This window comes from Cricetulus griseus, chromosome 6 (assembly GCF_003668045.3).
Source record: "Cricetulus griseus strain 17A/GY chromosome 6, alternate assembly CriGri-PICRH-1.0, whole genome shotgun sequence".
NCBI classification, from domain to species: domain Eukaryota; kingdom Metazoa; phylum Chordata; class Mammalia; order Rodentia; family Cricetidae; genus Cricetulus; species Cricetulus griseus.
The window spans coordinates 108,566,564-108,587,224 of NC_048599.1; the positions used below are offsets into that span (position 1 = coordinate 108,566,564).

Consider the following 20,661-nt stretch of genomic DNA (forward strand, 5'->3'; position numbering starts at 1 on the left):
CACACACACACACACACACACACTTCAAGCCTGATTACTTTCAGAACATGAGTCAGTGTTTTGTTTCAATATTGCTGTGAATAGTTGAAAAAATGTGTTAAGGGTTAGGGTTAGGGTCATTTTAAAAACTTTTTTGTGTGTGTGTGTGTGTGTGTGTGAGAGAGAGAGAGAGAGAGGGGATAAGAATGATGATTAGGTCATTAATCACCTAAGTTATATGTTATTTAGCTCTCATTTTTTTCAACATGGTGATTAGTGCTTCCAAATAAAAGAGAAAACTCTAGTAATTCAGCTCTATTTTGATAAGCAGCCATTTTAAATACACCCATTAGTTCACTCTCTAAATCAATTTTAATTATTTCCCAAAGAACTTATGCCTATGACTACTGTATCACTGCCACTTACTTAAAAGTTCTTGAAGAGTGTAAATAGAGTAAAAAAACCAAAAGAAGTTCCTAACACTTTGGGTGGGTGTGAAGTAGTGTGTAGGATTACAAAGGCTTACAAGAGGGCTGACTCTGAAATGAGGTCTGAAAGGATCAGGATTCTTTCCATTTGAATGGAGAAAAAAGAATATGTTTTAGAGATTCTTCAGAGGATTCCATGTAATATGTAATTTCGTTCTTTTGCAGTCTGTCTGCCCTTGGTAACAATGAAAAATAGTGTTAGTACTAAACGTCATGCAAGCTAGAGGAAAGTTTTCTGTGATGTCCCCACCAGAATTATATTTCCTGCTTCTCAAGTGAAATATAAATTTGGATTGTATAAGAATTGAAATTTGAATGATGCTTTCACAGGCTTTTGAAGATATATACATTGAAAAGAAAAAGACCATTAAAATTATTCTGGAGTATGCCGACAAGATATTTACCTACATCTTCATTTTGGAAATGCTTCTAAAATGGGTGGCCTATGGGTATAAAACATATTTCACCAATGCCTGGTGTTGGCTGGACTTCTTAATTGTTGATGTAAGTATTTAAGAATAAATTGTAAAGGATTATTTATTCGAAGTATTCTGTTTTCACCAATGCTTTTCTATATTATCATTTTATCATCTTATTTTACTTTAACACCAGATGTTTCTAAGAATATTAATGCAGCCGATGGAAATATGTCTGTGATGAACAGAGCAATGACCTTTCAGCCAAACTACTTCCAAACTACTCTGTCTAACACTTGTAACCTATCCTTGCATATATTTCACAAAATTCAAAATAAATGTGATTTTTAAAACATAGATGATTTGAGGTTGGAGAAATAGCTCCGTGGTTAACAGCACTGGCTTCTCTTCCATGGCATCCAGTATGATTCCCAGCACTTGTATAGTGACACACAACCCTCCATAACTCCTGAAACAGACACTCTGATGCACTCTTCTGGCCTACATGAGTACTATATCAAATGGTGAAGAGTAATACATGTTGTTAAACACCTACACATAATTTGAAAAGAAATAATCTTCTTAAAAATACACATGATTTGAATATCATTCTGGTTAACATTAACAAAAAAAATGGAAGACAAGAAGATCCTTGAGAGGTAGGAGTAGAAAAGAGCAGATGAATGTTTGTTTCTAAGGGATAAATGATGCTAATTTTTACAACATAACATTCAGAGATGTAGCAGAGATGTTCAAGTTGTCTGACATAGTAACTAAACGTTAAGTTAAAATTCAGGATTAAGGCTAATTTTATGTTAGAGGGAAAGAAAGTCTAGGAAATATTTATCTCAGTCATATTGAATAGAAATACATAAGAATACTTTGTTTCACAAGTTATTTTTTTAATATATGACAAAATGATTTGGGGGCTGGAGACAGAACTCGATTATACCATATGTGAGGCACTAGTTTGAAGATTCAGCACAGGAAAATAGAGATGGTGAATTTTTGTCATTGCTTCTTTATTATTTAAGTTTGTTAACAATTTCATGCACATGTATACTTATTACTCACCACCCTTTCTTATCTCCTTAGTTGCCTATAGTTCTTTGTGTAGAGTTAAGGGCTCTTGAGCTTTCAGCACCCTGCCCCCCACAAATGACTTTAGTATATCTCTTATTGTTATCTTTGTTCAGCTCATAAGTTTAAGCAGTCATGTTGATAAGGCTTTTCTGATGTAGTTTCTGATATTCCTACAAACTTTGGGAAGACACACACAACAACTAACAAAAAAGTGGCCATGAATTTGAAAGAAAGTGAGGAGAGGTATATTGTTAATACCAGAGATGCTAGGAAAAAAGACCACCAACAAAAAATCATCATGGCCAAATTAATTAAAGCAAGCAATTAATTAAGAAAAGATTTTTTCCCTCACGGGCATGAGAGTATGTCCCTAAAAGTGGGGCTCAAGAGATCATTATTGAACATTGATAAGATAAGGGCTTTTATAGTCCAGGCATAGAGGAATTTACCAAATTCCGAAGTGTGGAATTTAGCAAATAGGTGAGAAACAGAACATAACAACTTCCTGAAAAACAGGCATGGTTGCACGATGGTCATAACAATGTCATAACAACATATGTCAAAACAAGGTGGTCATCATAACAGATGGTCATAATAACATTTGAAATAAAGGACTGATTGCTGTTTCCTAGAACAGGCAGTATAGAACCATTAGTACATAAGGTTACAGGTGACTCAAAGCAGATTTGAGAAAAAGATTTAATCATAAATGAGAATGAATCCAGTTTGTCTTTATTATAAGATGGCTTTTAAGCTTAAGATGGAGACAGCCTGATTTATCAATGTGAGAAAGTCTAGAGGGAAAAAAGGAGAAACAGGGAATGAGTTAATGATTATAATTTAAAAAATATAAGAAATCCTTTTTTAAAAAAAAAAGATTTGTGAGAGGACATACATATGTGTTCCCTGCAAAGGACTGGAGTGCAGTGTTTCTCTAGATTATCACATATTCAGTATGAGAACATTCAACTCCAGTTTGAAGAACAATTCTACTATTTCATTACAGACTGTTCAATTTTTACATAATATTTTTAGAATCTTTCTTATGAAAAAGATAGCACACCTTTTTTCTTAAGTAGGAAATAATGGGCATGCATGATTGAATCAGTTTAGGCTTGAGAAGAGGAATAGTGAGACTTACTACCTATAGGTTATTAAAAATGTATATTCCACTTAGTGAAATATTCTGAAGTGACTACACAAGGACATTTATTCCACAGAGCAGTTTACCTGTCTCAAGCAGGAGCAGTGAACTTGTAAGCAATCAAGTTGTATTCTCTAACAATGAAATAGAAATTGACCTGAATCCACTCCTCTCTAAAAATACTGAGTCTCTGACATTACATTAGCTGTGTTGAAGACATTGTTCTGAGACACAGTGCCTGCTGTGGTAAACAATAAACGGAAATTAGTCACAGACTGAAAGCACTAAGAGATACAGAATTTGGTTCACAGAAGAACTCAGTGTTCTGTTCCAAAATGGACGTTGATTTCTTTTCTGAAAGTGTTCTTTCTCTTGAGATAATTCATGAAAAGAGCACACATTGCTCTAGGGTGGTCTTCATGGCTACTAGACCTAACATGATGAAATTATCGTATATTTAGGTTGATTATTAAGCAGTGAATCATCTAATATCACTCTATGTTCAATATAACTCAAAATTTTTTCCAGGAAGTATTATAGATTGATCTTTGTGACAGTTTTGACAAACTGAAGGCTATAAGCAATATTGTTTTGAAACTGTTCCCATCTCAGTCATAAATCTTAAGGTGGTTTCCAAATACAGGTTATACTCACATTTAGATCTATTTAAGCTTTTTTTTTCTATTTAAGCTTTTAACATACTTTTTTCAACTTTTTTTATTTGAATTAGAAACAGGATTGTTTTACATGACAATCCCAGTTCCTTTCTCCCTCCCGTCCTCCCCTACCCCCACCAACTAAAACCCTACCTATCACATATCCTTTCTGCTCCCCCTGGATGGTGAGGCCTTCCATAGGGTGTCATCAGAGTCTACTGTATCCTTTGGGATAGGGCATAGGCCCAGCCCTGTGTGTCTTGGCTCAAGGAGTATTCCTCTATATGAAATGGGCTCCCAAAGTCCACACCTATGCTAGGTATAAGCACTGAACTACTACAGGAGGTCCCGTAGATGTCCAAGGTTTCCTCACAGAAACCCATGTTCCTGGGGTCTGGATCAGTCCCATGCTATCATTCTGGGGAGCAAGAGTTCCCTGATGTTCAGGTCAGCTGTTTCTTCTTTACTAGCTTCTTTGGCAGTGTGGATTGTAGGCTGGTAATCCTTACTCTATGTCTGAAATGCAAATATGAGTGAGTACATACCATGTTTGTCTTTTTGTGACTGGGTTATCTCCCTCAGAATGGTTATTCTAGATCCATCCATTTTCCTGCAAATTTCAAGATTCCATTGTTTTATTCTGCTGAGTAGAATTGTGTCAATGTACCACATTTTCTCTATGCATTCTTCGGTTGAGGGGATCTAGGCTGCTTCCAGTTTCTGGCTATTACAAATAGTGCTGCTATGAACATCATTGAACATATGTCCTTTTGTATGAATGTGCTTCTTTTGGGTATATGCCTAAGAGTGGAATTGCTGGATCTTGTGGTAGACTGATTCCTATTTCTTTGAGGAGTCACCATACTGATTTCCAAAGTGGCTGTACAAGTTGGCACACCCACCAGCAGTGGAGAAGTGTTCTCCTTTCTCCACATCCTCTCCAGCATAAACTATCATTGGTGTTTTTGATTTTTACCATTCTGACAGGAGTAAGATGGTATCTCAGAGTTATTTTGATTTGCATTTCCCTGATGGCTAAGGATGTTGAACACTTTCTTATATGTCTTTCAGCTGTTTTAGATTCCTCTATTGAGAATTGTCTATTTAGTTCTGTACCCCACTTTTTAATTGGGTTGTTTGGTGTTTTGGAGACTAGCTTCTTGAGTTCTTTGTATATTTTGGAGATCAGCCCTCTGTCAGATGTGGGGTTGGTGAATATCTTTTCCCAGTCTGTCAGCTGCCATTTTGTCTTGCTGACTGTCTCCTTTGCTTTACAGAAGCTTCTCAGTTTCAGGAGGTCCCATTTATCAATTGTTGACCTCAGCGTCTGTGCTACTGGTGTAATGTTCAGAAAGTGGTCTCCTGTACCAATTAATTCAAGGGTATTTCCCACTTTGTCTTCTACTAGGTTCAGTGTAGCTGGATTTATGTTGAGATCTTTGATCCATTTTGACTTAAGTTTTGTGCAAGGCGATAGGCTTGGGTCTAACTGCAGTCTTCTACATATCTGCAACCAGTTATGCCAGAACCATTTGTTGAAGATTGGAAGCACTCTTAGGTTTGCCATGGGTTTCATTTTAATTGACAATTTATTCCTTGCTGTAATTAAAATTTCAGTATTAAAAAGCAAATAGATAACCAGTAATTATTAAATATAAAGTTATATGTGTTGTTTCTACTTATGTGTAATAAGTAACCTTTATTCCTTCATTATTTCCTCTCTTGATTAACCTTCCATGAAATCTATTTTCTTTTAAAAACTTTTTATTCTAATTAGAAACAAGCTTGTTTTACATGTCAATCCCAGTTCTCTCTTCCTCCCATCCTTCCCTGTCCCCACTGGCCCCCTATCTTATTCCCTTTCTGCTCCCCAGGGAAGGTAAGGCCTTCCATGGGGGATCTTCAAAGACTATCATCATTTGGAGCAGGGCCTAGGCCCTCCCCTATGTGTCTAGGCTGAGAGAGTATCCCTATATATGGAATGGGTTCCCAAAGTCCATTCATATACTAGGGATAAATACTGATCCACTACTAGAGGCCCCATAGATTGCCCAGGCTTCCTATCTGACACCCACATCCAGGGGGTCTGGAACAGTCCTATGTTGGTTTCCCAGCTATCAATCTGGGGTCCGTGAGCTACCCCTTGTTCAGGTCAGCCGTTTCTGTGGGTTTTCCAGCCTGGTCTTGACCCCTTTGCTCATCACTCCTCCCTCTTTGTAACTGGATTCCAGGTATTCAGCTCAGTGTAAAAACTTCTTTTTTCGGTAAGTTTTAGAGCTAGTAGGCTGACTAAATAACCTTATAAGGAAAATTACATTCTTTTTGCTCTTAGTGTGATTTAAAATTGAATTTTCATTTCTGTGTTTTGCACTTTACTAAAATAGTTACTGAAGATGTCATTTTTTTTGCAGGTATCTCTGGTTACTTTAGTAGCCAACACTCTTGGCTACTCAGACCTTGGTCCCATTAAATCCCTGCGAACCTTGAGAGCACTAAGACCTCTAAGAGCTTTGTCTAGATTTGAAGGAATGAGGGTAAGAAAATACCAAAATCCTTAATCTAAAACCTTATTGTTTAAGTATATGGTGAAATAGTTCTGAAACAGTGTGCAGTTATTATGGCCTATCACTGTATACATATATGGACATATACATACACATGTGATATGTTTATATATAGTAAGTACACACAGTATCTTCTAATAAGTGAAGTAATAAATTATACTATAATCCTCCCTTTATATAGAAGATATATAGATAAAAAATCACATGATCCTATTAAGTGGCCTTTCTTTTTCAAAGTGGAGATTTCACTACACTAGAGTTAAGTAATGAGGTCACAATTAACCCTGATACTACTTCTCATATTATATATATATATATATATATATATATCAATTATTTGCCTCATCAGATATCCAAAACAATTTGATAAAGGAACAACCTTAGGTAGAGAATATAAGAAAGGATAGGAAGGTAAGGTAACATTAGCCATCATATCTAATTTCATGCACAAAGCAATGATGATACAAAATCAGTTTAATTGTATCAAAATTGCATTGAAAGAAATCTAAGCCCTAAGACTTTAGTTCATTTGTCATATGCTGTATAATAAACACAAAAGAGTCATTCCATAGAAAAAAACTGACACAAACAGTAACTACAATCAACCTGGTTTTATAGTCTGTATTAAATCAGCAACTTCTTCATAACATCCATAGCAGACAATGCCTATATTTTTTACATTCAGCATAAGTCATCATTTGTTGCTATTCTTCTTTCATTTCTTCTTCTTCAGATTTCTGCCTGATTCCTCAACCTATATTATTCTCTCACATTGGAGTGCTTCTATCTCCTGTTTTCATCCCCAACTCACCAACTTCAGTATACTACTCAACAAATTGTCGATACAAGCCTCTGACCTCACTATCCACCCACCTCCCTATGTCACCTTGCTTTTCGTTGTGATAAGATGTTGCTCTAGAGTATTTCTTTTTTTTTCCGAGACAGGGTTTCTCCGTGGCTTTGGAGGCTGTCCTGGAACTAGCTCTTGTAGACCAGGCTGGTCTTGAACTCACAGAGATCCGCCTGCCTCTGCCTCCTGAGTGCTGGGATTAAAAGCATACATCGTCAGTGCCCAGCTTGCTCTAGAGTATTGCTACAGCTACTTGTAATTCATTGTTGATTATTAGAACCAATGTCATCCATGGTTTCCCTAACGGTCAGGAAATCCCTTGAACAGTGTAAAACATGCTGATTAAAGTCAGCATTGTGAGATTTTGTTGTTTTCTTACCTTTTCCTTGTTAGCTTCTTTATGGTTCAATGAGAGAGGGCTTAGTCTCAATTCTTGTACATATAAAATAAAAAAAAATACTAGAAAAAAAAAAAAACAAGTACCTCTGACCATTAAATTGAATTTGAATTTAAATTTACCTTCTCTGTTCAGCACAAGACATACCCAAAGTCCTTGGATCTAAGACCACATACCCAAAACTCTCTCACATTTTACTCACTTGCTCCTCTCCTTGCCACCTCAGAGCAACTTAACATGGAGACTAGTCTGGCTCCTGTGTTTTAGATGTATGGATACTGACAAGCTGTCATCATTGCCTGGGAACTTTTAGAAATGCAGACTTCTAACTCAGCCTGACTGGCCACTTTCATAGCTGAGAAAAGAAGATCATGATTTTAAGACTAGTCTAGGGCATGTAATGAGAACACATCTCAGAAAAACAAGAGGTAAAGAGATAACTCAGTGATTGGATACGTGCCCCACCTTCCTAAGAACCTAGATCATTGATAGCCAGTGCATCAATGTGTATGGGCGCTCACGTGTACACAACACACACACCTCTTGAGGTCCATTCTAGGTCCACTCATCCTGCTAAATGGTATATTCTGGATTTAGCCAACCTCATACGATCATCAGAGAATGTTATGACCTTCAGCCCTTATATTGTTAGCTCTGCTTATTTAAATATAACTATAATCTTTTACTAGCTCGTGCATATAGTTGAGAATTGCCAAGTCTATGAGAGATCACTATTTCAAAAGAATTCATAAGCAAAACACCGTAAGAATGTAAAACTCTGGTTTCATTTTATGAACATATATAGTACTAGGAGGTCTTAATTCTAAGTTCATTTTTTGAGCATTAGTAGAATGTTGTATTGTATTCATACCTATGATTGTCTCATGGATTTGAGCAACAACTCTTGCTTATCTATAAACAAAGAACATGTTCATGCCTAGAAAACTGTTTCCCTTGCTAATAAAGCCAGTCTAACAATTACAGAAGCTTTTTGTTGGTGGTGGTGGTTTTGCATGTTCTTATAAGTTGATCTAATTCAAAATATTTTAACATATTTACAGAATCCAAATATTTATTTTCACCCTGAAAAGAGAAGTATTTCTTCAAGTGGCAGAGTCACTTTGGGGGATAAAGGAAACAATACAAGTGAAACATTTGGATGTAGTTTCCTCAGAGTCCTGAGGCTCGGACCCTTTCACGTCACCCTATTAATACACATTTTAACATCAGTTATGTGCCAGTTATTGTGCTGGTAAAAATGAATAGTATAATGGTAAATAGACTGTACCTCCCCACCAGTGAGTTAAGTGTCCCAGGTAAGGGGAACATCATTCTGTGGAACCTCTATAACAGTATACAATACTGCAGGGTTGTCACATGGGCTTGTCTGCCTGTGACAGTTTAAGATCTCACAGTGTAGTAACATTGTGGAGCCATAACTATCAAAGAAAGCCACAAGCCACAGGACAATAGGCACTCCAAGCATGGCTACTGTAAGCTTGATTTAAAAAAAAATGGGTTTGTAAGTCCTTGGGGCTAAGGACTGCAAGGCACAGTGTAATAATCACAGTAGGGGGAATAGATGAAACGAGGAGAGGATATAAGTCTGATGAGGAACTAGTCACTCTAAATATCACTCTAGCCCTGTTCTTCCCTGCCCTTTTGGAGATCATCTATAGAGTGATAAAGAATCCCATGAAGAGCTACCACAAGGCTTTTCCTATCTTCACCCCCATTCTCCTCTGCAATCTCTCCACAGTAATTCTTATTGTTCCAGTTGAGGGGTCCAGAAATTACTATGAAGGAAGTTCTACTGAAGCAGAGTCCAGCCCTTTGTTTATGTGTGACCGATGGCTAAAATGGCAATAGAGATCATGCAACCCATACTGACTAAAGATATTTAAGAATTGTTTCCTATCTCTATTCCAGACTATTTCATAGGTAGTCAGAGACCCTACATGTGTCCCCATTTGGAAGTGTCTTGAGATCCTGCTTAATGAGTTAAACTAAAAAGTGAACACTAATATATGAGCTCTAGCTCCTTGGTGCTCAAATGTGGAGGAGAGCTTAAGGGTGAGAAGAAAGACAGGTTTTTGAAGGATGAGATAATTAAGAGAACCTAGGGAGAGAGAACAACAGAAGTTGTGGTGTAGGAAAATAGATGCAGTGACCTCAATGGATCAATAGCAAAGAAAATGCTGCCCAGCAGCAATGAAGGAAGTAGTAAGGAAAGCCGCACCTCCTCTTTGTTTCACCTGAGGCCAGCACTCTCTATATTTGGCCAAGCACTTACATGAGAGTTATTTTTAGAGTTAGAGAAGTAACTGCAAGAAAATTGCCTCCATTTTGTAGAATCATCACAATCTAAAGAGTGCAAATCTAAAGAGACTCCTTACCTTAACCCAATGTAATACAAACTAGCAGTGGTCTTCTGAATGCTGGTGATTCCAGGATGGTGAGACTAAATATACACTTGCATTAGTCTTCATCATTTATGGTTATGTTCCTCCCATTTCTAAAATTTATCTATTTATGACTTTGTCTTACTAGCATCAGGTTTGGAGGGGTTTATTTTACCTTTTTTTCATTTATTTGAAATACATAGTCATTTTGGCCACTTTTCTGTTTATGCTGGTAGCTTTAATGTGTTTATTAATCACAAAGCTGGTAAATCAAAAATCACAGGGCTTAGGCCAAACCTTGTATTGCTTGGCACAATACTGGACATTATCAGCTGTTCAGTACGCACTTATTGGTTGGTTGGTCTTAACCCTTTAATTTTGTATTGATGTCTGACATTTTCTACTGATCCTAACTAGTCTTTCCTTTTTTGGGTATCAGGTGGTGGTCAATGCACTCATAGGAGCAATCCCTTCCATCATGAATGTGCTTCTTGTGTGTCTTATATTCTGGCTAATATTTAGCATCATGGGTGTCAATCTGTTTGCTGGCAAGTTCTATGAGTGTGTCAACACTACCGATGGGACACGATTTCCTACAACTCAAGTTGCAAACCGTTCTGAGTGTTTTGCCCTTATGAATGTTACTGGAGATGTACGATGGAAAAATCTGAAAGTGAACTTCGATAATGTTGGGCTCGGTTATCTGTCGCTGCTTCAAGTCGTAAGTGATTCCTTTCATGAATACTTGGTACAGATTGGAGGGTGTAAAACATTGTTTAGATGAACTATTATCTAGAAATTAAGATGCCATGTGATTTTTCAAATAGACTTGCTTTTCTCTTAGAACATGTGCCCTGTAAGCATGGCTAACAGGTTTCTTGAATAATTTTACATTTATTAATCCAGTATTGACAGTTTGTTTTCACTTGAACCCCCATCACTGCATCACCAGAATATTAACCTCCAAGTAGTCATTGTGGGACTCCTGTATTTATCTCATGAGAGGATGAGAAGTGTTTCCTAGAGGCACAGAGAAGCCTTGAGAAACGGAGACAAATTATTTTCTGCCCTAATGATAAAATTCTCTTCCACTTTTGTAAAGTAGAAGCTCATATGTAAAATTCACAAGTATTTGTAACAATTTCCAAATGCTTAACTAGGAAAACAAATTTAGATAATGTCCTTCTTTAAAAAGCTATAACAGTTTTTTAACATGGCTTTTATATCTGAAATAAATGTAAGTGATGCTCTGGTTTAAAAAGTCACACTTTTAATGTTAAATCAGTATTTTAAAACAGAACAAAACTAATTTGACATCACTGGTAAATATTGTAAGATTAAATAGAGAAAACTATGATGGTTTTAGTGTCTGGCTTCACACTGAAATTCTATAAATGTACTTGCAGGCAACATTTAAAGGCTGGATGGACATTATGTATGCAGCTGTTGACTCTGTTAATGTAAGTATTGACCAACCTATGACTAAGCTTTCAGATTTAACAATCTTTAGTTTAGCTCAGTAGACTTTGAACCACAGCTCTCATTTGTGCCATGGCTATGTACAAGTATAATGAAAAGCTGCAACCCTGCTGTCATCAAGGGCTTAGGTATAACATTTGGAGATGGGCCTTAATGTGAATTCTGAGTCTGCTATATTGCGCAAATTCTTCAACCACCTCTGAGCAATGTTCTTTCACTGTCTTAGCCTTAATTTAATCTGCTGTAAAAATGAAATAATCCAGTGTCTCTCTTATGGGTATATTGTGAGGATCCCACCAATCAGCACTTAGCATAGTAGTGGTAACCAATGAGCAGCAAATACTAGTTCATCCAAATAAAAGTGCAATTATTTTTAGTCATATTTTTGCTGTTTTTATATTTTAAAGCATGTTGAAATAAAACATTTTCCTACAAACTTTAAGATTATTGGCTAGTTTACGTTCGTGTGAAATACAGTAGATATTTTTATAACCAATAGAAGCACAATAAAATTAATATGAATCTGTTATCACCACTTTTACAGTTTCATTAGGAAATTAAGGGTATTCTTTCATTTAGCTGATGACATGTCCTATCAGACTGAAATTGAGCACTGCAATATGATCAGATCCTTTATGAATCTCTTTAAGATTGCATGAATATGCAGAGTAAGCATCTACCAACCACTTGTTATTACTGAATAAATGTTTAAGAGTGATTCTACTAAGTTTTAACAGTGCATCTGAAATAATAACTTTTTCTAGGATAGCAGTCATGTCAACTCGTGTGAGAGTGAAAATAACAAATTTTATCAACACACTATTGACTTTTTCCTTAGGTAAATGAGCAGCCGAAATATGAGTACAACCTCTACATGTATATTTATTTTGTCATCTTTATCATCTTTGGGTCATTCTTCACTTTGAACTTGTTCATTGGTGTCATCATAGACAATTTCAACCAACAGAAAAAGAAGATAAGTATTTTAAGTGTTTCCTTCACTGCACTGAAAAATAATTAATTTGATGTAAATTAGTTATTTTACATTTTATTTTTCAAAATATTGATCAAGTATGCAATGCATATATGCATAATCTTATAATTTTACTATGTAAAATTTTTCTGTCATAGTTTAAACATTACATTAATCATTTATTTTTCTAGATGTTTCCTATAGAGGTCTGGACAATAAATTGATCACTAATTCAAACCAGTGAACTACTTTCAAATCAGTTTTATTTATTTCAGAGGCATTCTCTTTTCCTGCTAACCATTGTTCCATGGTGTCTTAGGTGCTTAAGTGACAATCACAGTGATGTGGCTGCTAAGTTCAGGTCACCTATGTCTCATTAGAATGTCATAATAAAACACCAAAAAGAGTATGACTTAAAACAGCAGTAATTTATTCCCCCTAGAAGTCTAAATAACAAAATCAAAGCTGCAGAGGGGTCTTTCTCTTGTCCAGGCCTCTAGAAGAGGATCTATCTTTGTATCACCCAGATTCTGTCAATCAAGGTTGTCTTTGTCTTTTGGCAGTGTAAATCTAATACTTATCTATCATCACATGCTTTTCTCCTCCTTCTATAAGGAGACAGTATCATATCATATTATCATATCATAATATCATATTATTAACCTACTCTATTCCACTTGGACATCCTCTTAATTAAATGACACTAGGCAACAACAATATCTGTAATCAAAGTGACATTCTGGGGTAGTAAGAATTAGGGTTTCCATACATATTTAACGGAATAGAATTCAACTCACAAGGTCAACCATTATATCCTTATTTATTATTACTACAATGTCCTAGGAAAGAATATGTGGAGTTGGAGATTTGACATACAAAATCGCTTACCTAAGATGCACAAGGCCCAGGGTTTAGTCCCAGCATACAAACAGTTTTAAATAAATAAATATCCAAAATCCAGGGAGGAAAGGTACAACAGGATAAGTAATTAACTCTAAATTAGACATCTAATAAGTAATACAGACTAAATAGAATCAGTAATTCAAGTGCCTGCTATTGAATATTTAACCTACTCTATTATCTCATCCATTACACTGCAGCTTCAGAACCTGCATATATGAAATAGTGAAAAATGCAATGAGAACATTTCATAAAACTGCACAGGGACAGTCAGAAAAACAGATTCGGTTGTGTGTGATATTTGATATATCCCCTGAAGGTAGATAAGACGACATGCAGCAACTTGGAGGTCAAAGGATGGAATTTATATTTGAATGTAGAAAAATAAAAGCATTCATGATGTTTGCAGCTTTGGGAAAGCCAATTTGAAAATCCTTATTAATTTAATATTGTTCATATGTCATAGGGCATTTCAAACTAGGAATAACATGCAAGCAGTATACTAACATTACTGGGATTTTGTTGTGTCTGACACTGAATAAATGCTTCAAGTGTGTAATCTAGAGGAATGATTTCTAGTTAGAGTACACCAAATTTGTACAATCTGACCCTACAGAGTAGCTTCATCATAAACAAAGACCTAGAGTTACTTCAGTCACAGATTATGAAACTAGGCTTCCACAAAAAATTATCTGTCTGTTACTGCAAAAATTCAGGTTAGTTCAGAGTTAGTTCAGAACCTGTTTGATCTGAGCTGAGACCCTGTCACCTGAGCTGCTTTTATAATATCCAAAATAGCCCACCATGACAATAGATCATGGGTAAAGGCAACATATTCAATTGAGACATTTTATCAAAGAATGACTACATGGCTGTTGTGGACTGCAAGAGAATAGAATCTATGTCTTAAGTTTCTTGACAATTAACTGAGTTTCTATGGTTTGAGTACCACCTACAGGAAAAGATACCCTTGGAGAATTAAAAGTAGGATAACCAGAGAAAATTATCTCAGATTCCAGCTTGGAATCTGTAGATACATATGCGCATGCATTGGAATGTTAGTAGTGCACAGAATTCACTACCACAAGCACAAGAAGAAGTCAGTTTGGTTCAAAACCTATGCGTTATCCAGAATTCAATGTAGCTTCTTAAATATTTTAAATGTAAATACTTCACTTTCGGTTTATGACTCTCCCCACACCTTTGAAAACACACTCCCATTTTACCAGTTCTCTCAACAATCCATCATCTCCCAGTACTCTCTTCATCATTAAAAAATTCCTGTGACATTTCAATTTTATAGTTAGTCATGTGTACAACTAAAGGTGAGTAGGTAAGTAGTGAATAAGATCATGTTATAGAATGGAAAACTAAAAAGAAGCGGTTGATGAATATGGATGTGGGCACCTGTGTATGAATTCTAAGTAATGACAACCCCCCACTTTTTTTTTAACTCTCAGATTTGCTCTTCTTTATTTGGTGTCATTTTTCTTTTTTCCACTTTCTTTTTTTCTGTTTAGAAACAATCTTATTTTACATATCAATCCCTCATCCCCTCTTCCTCCCATCGTCCCATGCCCCCCCACTGACACTCCCAACCCACCCCCCAACCACTTTTTTAACAACTACATCCTTATGAGGAAGGTTAATAGCAGCTATACTAAAACATACTCCATTCAAAATTGTGGAGCCCCAAATGTGTCATATGTCATATTTTCTTAGATTTTTAAATATTAACATGCATATCAGATATTATGGGTTTAAGACAAATACCAAAAGAAAAAGACAGCCATTTATGTTTCATAGACATGTTATATACACAAGATGAAGGTAATTTCATGTAAAATTTGAAGTGCACACACAATTGACATTGTTAGACATAGTTTTCTAGAATTGTCTGTTATTTCTTTTTTCCATTAATGAAACAATGACATGGGTAAATAAATATAAATTAATAGAAAATTAATATGATGTTAATTGTTGTTGTAGAACTGTACTCCTGATAAGAGCCCTAAACATCAGCAAAAGCATGAAAGACATTTTTACATCTTCCCAATCTATCTATTATTTAACAGACATATTTTCTAGTAAGAAAACTAACAGAGTAAATAATACCTCAGCAAATAGACTGAAATAGCACAGGTTAGTATATGGAAAGGTAATCATTATTATATGAATTATTACATATGCAAATATTACATATGTAAATTACATTAAATGCCCATGTTTATACATTAGTGTTCCTTTTAGACATCTTATGTATAGCTCCTAGGTATATAACAAAGTGAATTTCATCTCTATATTTAAATATTTGACCCTTTTATGAATCAGAAAAAATAACTGCATATTGATTCTGGTTTTAAATGGATGTCTCTTTTATTCCTTTACCTTGGAGGTCAAGACATCTTTATGACAGAAGAACAGAAGAAATATTATAATGCAATGAAGAAGCTGGGATCCAAGAAACCACAAAAACCAATTCCTAGACCAGGGGTAAATATGTAACAGATGTGTGTGTGTGTGTGTGTGTGTGTGTGTGTGTGTGTGTGTGTGTGCACGCGCATGCATGTGCACACACTCACACATTCACATGTGCAATATTCTCCTGTGTTCATTGCCAGATTATTTTAAATCTGTAATATATTTCTACTCTTTTTATAAAATTTTTATTTAATTTTTGAACATTAAATTTTGATCATTTTCCCTCCCATATCTCCTTCCAGATCTTTTGTATATTTTAATATGCAGATAACACTTGGGAATTTTATTCTACAACCTGTATCATTATTTTTGGTTTGTTTTGCAGAACAAATTCCAAGGATGTATATTTGACTTAGTGACAAATCAAGCTTTTGATATCACTATCATGGTTCTTATTTGTCTCAACATGGTAACCATGATGGTGGAAAAAGAAGGGCAAAGTCGGTACATGACTGATGTTTTGTATTGGATCAATATGGTCTTCATTATCCTGTTCACTGGGGAGTGCGTGCTGAAGTTGATCTCCCTCAGACATTACTACTTCACTGTTGGATGGAACATCTTTGATTTTGTGGTAGTGATCCTCTCCATTGTAGGTAAGGCCATTTATTAATCAAATTTTAATTGTGGATAAAGTACACAAGGCTCAAAGAAGTGTCCACATACTTGAGATCTGTTTTTACCTTCAAGTCTTACTAGCATGAAAGAATTGAGGAGATTTAGAAAGAAAGCAAATTTCCATGTCAGCATTCTCAAGTTCAAGCCCAAGCCCTGGAAGCCAAATGTTGAATCTGTCAAAAAGAATTCTTATGGAGACTAGTCCCCAGGTCAGCTTCTAGAAACCTGCAAATGGATATCTATCTGTAGATGCATCCTGGGAGCTAATGAAGAATGCACTATTAATTTTACTTTAAAGGGTTTAGGGATACCAGCATATTTTTGACAGTTAAATTCATCCCAAACTTAAAATATCTAAACTGCCATTTTCATCCCTTAAAACTTAAAATTTGGTCAGTCTATAAAATTTGGTTATTTGTCAGCAAACAGCTGTGTCTGTATAACACAGATTTTATATGTCCTTTCCTTTCACCACCATCTCTTTCCTGTTCTCTATCTCTACATACCTAATATTTTAAAGTTACATTTAATTTTTAGCATTGAAATTTCTTGAGAGAAGAAATTGTGGAATAAACTCATAGCTGATCAAACAGAGTCATAAAAGCTAAAGGTTGCATAATCCAGAACCACCTGTCTGTAATCCAATCATTAAAGAGGCTTTCCCAGGAGGATGTGGAGTTCCAGACCATCCTAGGCTACCTAGTCAGTCTCCAATTTTTTTTAAACTCAAACTTTTTAAAAAACAGAGTTCAGAAAATTAAAGCTATAAAATGTTCCTACCAACATTGTTAATTTTCTGAAATGTTGACCAAAAATAGAAGATATATTGGACAAAATTTTAATTCAAAGTTATAATAAAAAAGATTAAACTGTCTAGGATAAATTTACTGTAAATTGTAGAAGACTTCTGTGAAATAACTAAAGGACAAAAAAGACTGAAAAATTGAATATTATCTTATGCTTGGTTACAAAGGCTATCATTGAAATTATGACTCCCTGAAAACTTTTATTTATTTTTCCTAGTATGGGTCTGTATCTGTGTGAGTGTATCTCATGTGTGTATGGGGGCGGGGACCACCTAAGACAAAAGAGAGTGTCAGAACCCCTGGAGCTGAAGTTACAGGCAGTTGTGAGCCACCAGATACAGATGCTGGGAATCAAACTCAGGTCCTCTGCAGGAGCAGCAAGAGCTCAAAATCTCTGAGCAATCACTCCAACCTCCATGACTAGTTTTATGATATTAATTTATAATTTCCATAAGACTACTGAAAACAAAGCAGTGCTAATAGCTGTGCCAGTGCTTAAAAAATAAAGTTCAAGGGATTAAGAGAAACCAAACAGGAGATTTTAATATACAATTAGTAATTTACTCAGTTTGACAGCCATAAAAATCAAAGGATGGTATTTAAAATATGGGGCAGCTGGAGTGGTACGCACCTTTAATCTCAGCACTGGGGAGACACAGGCAGGCAGATCTCTTTAAGTTCCAGGCCAGCCATTGTCTTCATGCAAGTTCCAGTCCAGCCAAGGGCAAGGCTTACATGGTCAGACCTGATCTTTAAAAAAAAAGTTAGAAAATTTTTGTAATTTTTTAACAATTTATTTAATTGTCTCCCTCCCTTTATTTCTTCTTCTTGATTTTTACGAGTAGGATCTAGTTTATGGATGGCTTTAGCACTGAGCTCCACCTTGAGTCTTGGATATAGATATTTGAGCATGCATAATCCTTTCTATTCACAACACAACTTTAGTCTCAAGAGAATGAAAAGCATCTTCAAGACACAAATAAAGAGGAAATTGTCCATGAATTTAGTTAAGATAGGAAAATGTCACAAGCAGTTATTTGTTAAAATATTGAATTCAAGATAGAACAGCAATTCTGAATTTCAGATGGCATGGCATATGAAGATATTTAAATTCATGACATTGTGCCACATGGATATATAAATATTTCCATTTATTTTGCCCTCCCACATAGGAATGTTTCTCGCTGAGATGATAGAGAAGTACTTTGTGTCCCCTACCCTGTTCCGAGTCATCCGCCTGGCCAGGATTGGCCGAATCCTACGCCTGATCAAAGGCGCCAAGGGGATCCGTACACTGCTTTTTGCTTTGATGATGTCTCTTCCCGCACTGTTCAACATCGGCCTCCTGCTTTTCCTGGTCATGTTCATCTACGCCATCTTTGGGATGTCCAACTTTGCCTATGTTAAAAAGGAAGCTGGAATTAATGACATGTTCAACTTTGAGACTTTTGGCAACAGCATGATCTGCCTGTTCCAAATCACCACCTCTGCAGGCTGGGATGGACTGCTGGCCCCCATCCTCAACAGTGCCCCTCCCGACTGTGACCCAAAAAAAATTCATCCAGGAAGTTCAGTGGAAGGAGACTGTGGGAACCCGTCTGTGGGGATTTTCTACTTTGTCAGCTACATCATCATATCCTTCCTGGTTGTGGTGAACATGTACATCGCTGTCATCCTGGAGAATTTCAGCGTTGCCACTGAAGAAAGTACTGAACCCCTGAGTGAGGACGACTTTGAGATGTTCTATGAGGTCTGGGAGAAGTTCGACCCTGATGCCACTCAGTTCATAGAGTTCTGCAAGCTGTCTGACTTTGCGGCTGCCCTGGATCCTCCCCTTCTCATCGCAAAGCCAAACAAAGTCCAGCTCATTGCCATGGATCTGCCCATGGTGAGCGGAGACCGCATCCACTGCCTGGACATCTTATTTGCTTTTACAAAGCGTGTCCTTGGTGAGAGTGGAGAGATGGATTCTCTTCGTTCACAGATGGAAGATAGGTTTATGTCTGCAAATCCTTCTAAAGTGTCCTATGAGCCCATTACAACCACACTAAAACGAAAACAAGAGGATGTATCTGCTACTATCATTCAGCGTGCTTACAGAAGGTACCGCCTTCGGCAAAACGTCAAGAATATATCAAGTATATACATAAAAGATGGAGATAGGGATGATGACTTGCCCAATAAAGAAGATATAGTTTTCGATAATGTTAACGAGAACTCAAGTCCAGAAAAGACAGATGCAACTGCCTCTGCCATCTCTCCGCCTTCGTATGACAGTGTCACAAAGCCAGATCAAGAGAAATATGAAACAGACAAAACAGAGAAGGAAGACAAAGGGAAAGATGGGAAAGAAAGCAGGGAATAGAGCTTCATTTCTGATCTACTGTTTACAGCCTATGAAGGTGACTCACTGGTGTTAATAAGACACTTTCACGGAGATATATGCCAAACTCTTTTTATCAAAATATTCTCCAAGGCACACAGCCACTAGTTCTGATCCAACGAGCAGAGGGCAGCATTGACACATGGCTATTTTTGCATTGGCAAAAAATTCTATTAGAATTGTGAATGTACTCTGGAGGGGATAGTTATTACTGCAATCAAGGGTGATTTAATCACTTAACAAATCAGAAAACGTTGGAGAACATTTTCTCATTTGCCTCCATATCTTTTCTCTAGATTCTAATTCAACATGTACCCCCATCTAAATAGAGGAATTCAGGTATACATGAATACATGCACACCGACACAAATACAAATGGGATTAGCTATAATTTGGAATTCAGTGTGAGTTTTTGCCTTTGGTTTGCAATGAAGTTCTCTGCAAAAGTGATGGTAATTAGCAATGAAGGTTTTGTCAAAACATATTATTAGGGAGTCAGAATCTTTATCCATAAAATAGAGTTGAGTTTATATTTTGAGGTGCTCAGACTTCTCCTACATTGCATCAAAAGCAATTTATAGGTCTCTATAAAATGTCATGGGATTGAAAACATATGTAGGCTACTTATTTAAGAAATCACTTGCATTTGCATAGGTTAGCATTCACCTTGATTTATGGACATCTTTGGAATCTTGTGCTCACATGATTCTCCCACCTCAGCTACTTAGCTTGAACTTGAGGTTCACTGAGAACAGCTAGCCTGTCTTTCTTACATCCCACTTTGTATGTACAATAACCACAGACCTTGAAAAATTATTTGAAATATATACATATCACATTTCTCAATATAAAAACATGAAGACTATTAACAGAAAAATTAATTTACAACTCTCTATTTACTTACATTTATTCTATCTGAATTGCCCAATAAGACATCTAATGACTCAACTCTTAACACCAGTTGCCACATTTATCTTCTTACACAGTTTTGGTTTGTCATAATTTATTTCTAAGCAAATTTAAGCTTTCCTTTTAATGAAAT

General features: G+C 36.1%; 1 protein-coding gene across 3 annotated transcripts in view; it reads left to right on the forward strand.

Moving 5' to 3' along the window:
• Scn9a (sodium voltage-gated channel alpha subunit 9) overlaps nucleotides 1-19,601 on the forward strand; it is an 82,456-nt gene extending 62,855 nt beyond the window's left edge. For all 3 annotated transcript variants that reach the window (XM_027420262.2, XM_027420264.2, XM_027420263.2), the window contains exons 19-26: nucleotides 798-971; nucleotides 6,178-6,300; nucleotides 10,419-10,700; nucleotides 11,386-11,439; nucleotides 12,297-12,434; nucleotides 15,720-15,824; nucleotides 16,138-16,408; nucleotides 18,409-19,601. In XM_027420262.2, the coding sequence (XP_027276063.1) occupies nucleotides 798-971; nucleotides 6,178-6,300; nucleotides 10,419-10,700; nucleotides 11,386-11,439; nucleotides 12,297-12,434; nucleotides 15,720-15,824; nucleotides 16,138-16,408; nucleotides 18,409-19,601 (2,340 nt within the window). The remainder of the gene's footprint in view (nucleotides 1-797; nucleotides 972-6,177; nucleotides 6,301-10,418; nucleotides 10,701-11,385; nucleotides 11,440-12,296; nucleotides 12,435-15,719; nucleotides 15,825-16,137; nucleotides 16,409-18,408) is intronic.
• Nucleotides 19,602-20,661: the final 1,060 nt, after the last annotated feature.